The sequence below is a fragment of the Hibiscus syriacus genome, unplaced genomic scaffold (assembly GCF_006381635.1).
Source record: "Hibiscus syriacus cultivar Baekdansim isolate YM2019G1 unplaced genomic scaffold, ASM638163v2 tig00110503_pilon, whole genome shotgun sequence".
Classification (NCBI taxonomy): Eukaryota; Viridiplantae; Streptophyta; class Magnoliopsida; order Malvales; family Malvaceae; genus Hibiscus; species Hibiscus syriacus.
The window spans coordinates 4,708,784-4,713,011 of record NW_024062764.1 but is presented as its reverse complement, the minus strand read 5'-3'; the positions used below and the strand labels follow the sequence as shown (position 1 = coordinate 4,713,011).

At 34.1% G+C, this 4,228-nt stretch overlaps 1 protein-coding gene across 1 annotated transcript; it reads left to right on the top strand.

Annotated features, from left to right (window-relative positions):
- Positions 1 to 212: 212 nt before the first annotated feature.
- LOC120129751 (protein SENESCENCE-ASSOCIATED GENE 21, mitochondrial-like) lies at positions 213 to 597 on the top strand. The gene is made up of 2 exons (XM_039147177.1): positions 213 to 305; positions 387 to 597. The coding sequence occupies exons 1-2, from the start codon at positions 232 to 234 to the stop codon at positions 595 to 597; spliced, it is 285 nt and encodes a 94-aa protein (XP_039003108.1). The 5' UTR covers positions 213 to 231.
- The last annotated feature ends 3,631 nt before the right edge of the window (positions 598 to 4,228 follow it).

Below are 4,228 nucleotides of genomic sequence, written 5' to 3'. Positions count from 1 at the left end.
TATATTTGAGGGACTATTTGTGTATTTTACGCAAAATTTTATACTTACTCGATTGGTGAACACTCACTCCTACTTGTGTTGACGGATTCGTGTTCAACTTTATCGTTTCCTCTCGCCGCCGTCACTACTCAGTCACTCTATATAAACTCATCGAGAGTCCCTCTTTCGAACACTCCATAACCAAGTTGAAGGCTTAGCACTGAGTTTGTTCTTCTAAAATAAAGAAAAGAAATGGCTCCATCTTTCTCAAACGCTAAGCTTTTCTCCCCTTTCGTTGTCGATGGAATCTCTAACGCCATCTCCAGGTACCCAAAAATTTCTTTTCATTTCTCGTTCTATGGCTCGTTTTTTGTTTTAATGATGTTGGGTTTTGTTTTCTTGTTCAGACGAGGATATGCGGCGGCGGCGGCGCAAGGAGTAGTTGTTTCGAGAGGAGCTGCGGTGGTGGTGAAGCAAGCGAGGGAAGAGATAGTGGGAGCTGGTAAAGAGAAGGTTGCATGGGTGCCCGACCCGGTCACCGGATGTTATAGACCCGAGAATTGTGGCAACGAGATCGACGTCGTTGAGCTCAGAGCCCTGCTGTTGAAGAAGAACTGAGTTTAACTGATCTGACGAGGTTTTCTGTTCCGATATATACTGCTATGTTCTTCGTATATGAAATATATATTTGATGTTGTAATATTTCTTGATTTTCCAATCAATGAATAAAAAGATTGTACTAATTTTTTGAATTAATCACATTGGTATCCGATCTATTACCGATTAATCCAGATCGGATACTGCAGAGGCGAGGGAAACCCTCCCAATATAGTTTGTTCTATAAACGTGAGTATTTGAATCCCTGACCTTGGTTAAGAGACCTAGTGTTTCGTCCCACTAGACCAACTGGTTGTTGGTGAAGATTGTACTAATTATTTACCATAATACGATGTTTTTTTTCCTTGCTTGAAAGTTTATTCTTGCTAATCACTCAATTACAAAATCTATTTATTAGGGGGAGAAAATTATTAGTTATTATTAGAGGTAACCAGACTCAACTCAACTTGGCTTGTGATATGTTAAAGATTTTAAAATTTTGGGCTTTATATTTTGAAAATTATGTGAAAATAAAAATATTATTTATTTATTTATTTATTATATGTGTTACACTCGTTTTTGTCTGGATTTTAATTATTTTCATTTTCATTTATTATTATTATATATATTAAATATTAAAAATATATATTATTTTTCTACATGCACAGATTACAAAGGTTACCACAAAGGCCCAATTACAAAGCCCAAGACATGAAGCCCACAAAGCAAACCCAATTGGCCCAACATATAAACCCTAACTCAAATATTTTAGAGTTTTTTGAAACCCTAGAGAGATAACTGTACCACCACCTCCAGTCGACTCCTCGTCCATCGTCGCTCACGCCATGAGTCAACCTTCACCGTCAACAAATTCGATCAAATCTCGTAAGAACAAAAAAGAAAAAAAGAAAAAAAAAGAAAAAAAATAAAAACAAATCAAACAACTCCCAAAATTAATCCCCAGATTTCTCGGAGCTATACCCCTCTGTCCCTATCATTATAGTTCTACCAAACCCTCACTATTTTAAAATCATCAAGGAGCCATTTTTAGGGGGAAAAGGAGCGATTTCAGAAGAAAAAATCATAGGAGGGAGAGAATCATTCGAACATTCACACCAATAAAAAGAAGAGAAGATATAAACCAAAATTGAAAGGAGAGCAACAATGAAAAATGAAATAAAAAAAGAGAGGGAGAGAACAAAAAAAAAAAAAGAGGAGAAGCCAAGTAAAAAAAAAGGGGGAAATGATCTACCTTTCGTCGAATCCATAACTAGTTTGAATCGAATTCAAATCCTTCTAGATTCAAAGGTATTTTCTTCTCTTGTTAAAATAAAAAGAAAGAAAATCAGAGAGTTTTGTTCTCTCTTTTACTTGAGCTGCCAATCTAATAATAAAATAAGGGTAAAGTATATAATAGTCCCCTAACTTTTAGGACGCTTGCATTTTGGTCACTAAACTTTTGAAACTTACCATACGATCATTGAACTTTTAGTTCATTTTTAAAATGGTCCCTACCGTTTCCTCCCGTCAGTTTTTGTTGATGTGGCACGTTAACTCCGTTAAAACAACACCCCCTGGTCTTCTTCTTCTTCTGCATTCTTTCTTCATTCTTCCTTCTTTCTTCTTCTTCTAAAACTGACGTGGCACGTTAACTCCATTCCTGTGAATGATGAAGGTTGTTGTTTAGTTTCATCACCTTTGAATCAATAAAGTTCTCTGCACTAATTTTTTTCCGAGTTTGAGTCACTTCCATTGTCACAGTAGTTACCTTTAATAACAGTTCTAATATTTTCAACATTTACATAATATTATGTTGAAGGAAATATTGCAAGTTGAGGACCATAACCTGATATGCCCCTCTCAGATGACTCACTTTCACTGTAAAATCCCAAAAACCATACTAGTGACTAAAATGTAAGTTTTTGAAACTTTATGATCAATTTCAAAAAATTTAAAAGTTCAAGGACTTAATTGAAGTATATTGGTTTTGGATTTAAAAGAAAAGTTGGAAAGTAGAAAGGGTATAACGATCATTTGATAAGAATATAATTAAAAATTATATTAATGGATATATATATATATATATATATATATATATATATATATATATATATATATACATGTGGGGGTTTAGGAGGTAAAGAGAAAGAAAAATTTGGAGAGTTTGGGTTCAGCTATCTTCTTCTTCTTCTTCCACCGTGAGTTCTTGCATAAGATGAGTATGCTTCTTATTGATTATTCCTTTTATTTTAAAGTTGATTTTGATTCTTGGAATGTTAAGAAAGCTTAATAAAGCTAAAAAAGAAGTTGAAGCTAAATGATTTATAAATTATGAGATATTGAATAAAAGGGGTGTTAAAGTGAATTTTTAAGGAAGAAATTAAAAATGGATTTTAAGCCATATTTGACTTGTCAAGGGTCTAATTAAGAAGTTAGAAGTGATAGAAGTGACTTAAGAACATGTTGGATAATTGGTGTGATTTTCGTTTTCAAGTGTTTTATGAGTATTCTGGATGTTTGTTGAGTTAATCGATCGACGGAATCGGCCAAGAGGGGGGTGAATTGGCAATTAAAAATTTCGTGGAAGCTTTTGCAGAAAAATTGAAAGTAATTGCACAGCGATTTACAGTGGTTCGACTTTCTCAAACAAAGTCTACGTCCACTACCTTAGCTATCCACACTAAGGATTTTCCAACAAATTCACTAATTTGTTCTTTCTTTTGAGGCCAAAGAGATAACCTTACAAAATCCCTCAAGAGTATACCCCAACTCTTGAGAACACTCTTTTTCCCAAAGAGAAGATTACAAATTTGCAAACTTACAAGAAAACCTCACAAGGTAAGATGTTTGCACAATTCTAGAACAAGAAAAGAACACTCAAAGATAATTACAAATGAGCACAAATGGTGTTCTTGAAAGCAAAATGAATATTGAAAGGAAAATTGGCTTGATTTGCACAAACTTGGTGTTTGATGCTTTCTCTCTTGTTTCTCTATGATTTCTTGTTGATCAAGGGCTTCAGAACTTGTTTAAATACACCTTGAATCTCTTCTAAACGTTGGGGATGATTAGTGAAGATCATATAGCTGTTTTAGTGTGAAAACAATTAATAAAACAGTTTGGAGCGTGGGGGGAATCGGTACCCCCTATGGGGAATCGGTTCCCTAAGTGTAAAATTCAAATATTTCGACCGTTGAACAGGGGGGGAATCGGTACCCCCTATGGGGGAATCGGTTCCCTCCGAGCATTCTGGAAATCTCGGAGCCAAACCATTCAGGGGGGAATCGGTACCCCCTTGGGGGGGGGAATCGGTTCCCTCTGAGCAATCTGGAATTTTTGGCTTTGAAATAGTTCGAAATACTTTGAAAGATTATTTTGAAATTGTTTTAAGATTAAAACTTAATTTTACACTTAAGTAAGGATTAAAAATGATTTTTGAAATATTTTGAGTAATGTTTTGATATTCAAATAATTATATCGAATATACTTAGAAAATCATTTTGGAAAATCTTAAAATTCATTTAACTTAATTTGTTATATCGAAATATCAAAATGTTTTCAACAATCTCTCCCTTTTTGATATAACAAAACATTTTAGTAATTTTAAGATTTTGAAATCAAGTTTTGAAATTACTCCCCCTTACTTTAACAC

Coding starts and splice junctions, on each gene's coding strand:
- LOC120129751 (XM_039147177.1), top strand. CDS start 232: ATGGCTCCATCTTTCTCAAACGCTAAGCTTTTCTCCCCTTTCGTTGTC. Junction 306..386: donor ATCTCTAACGCCATCTCCAG/GTACCCAAAAAT, acceptor TTTCTTGTTCAG/ACGAGGATATGCGGCGGCGG.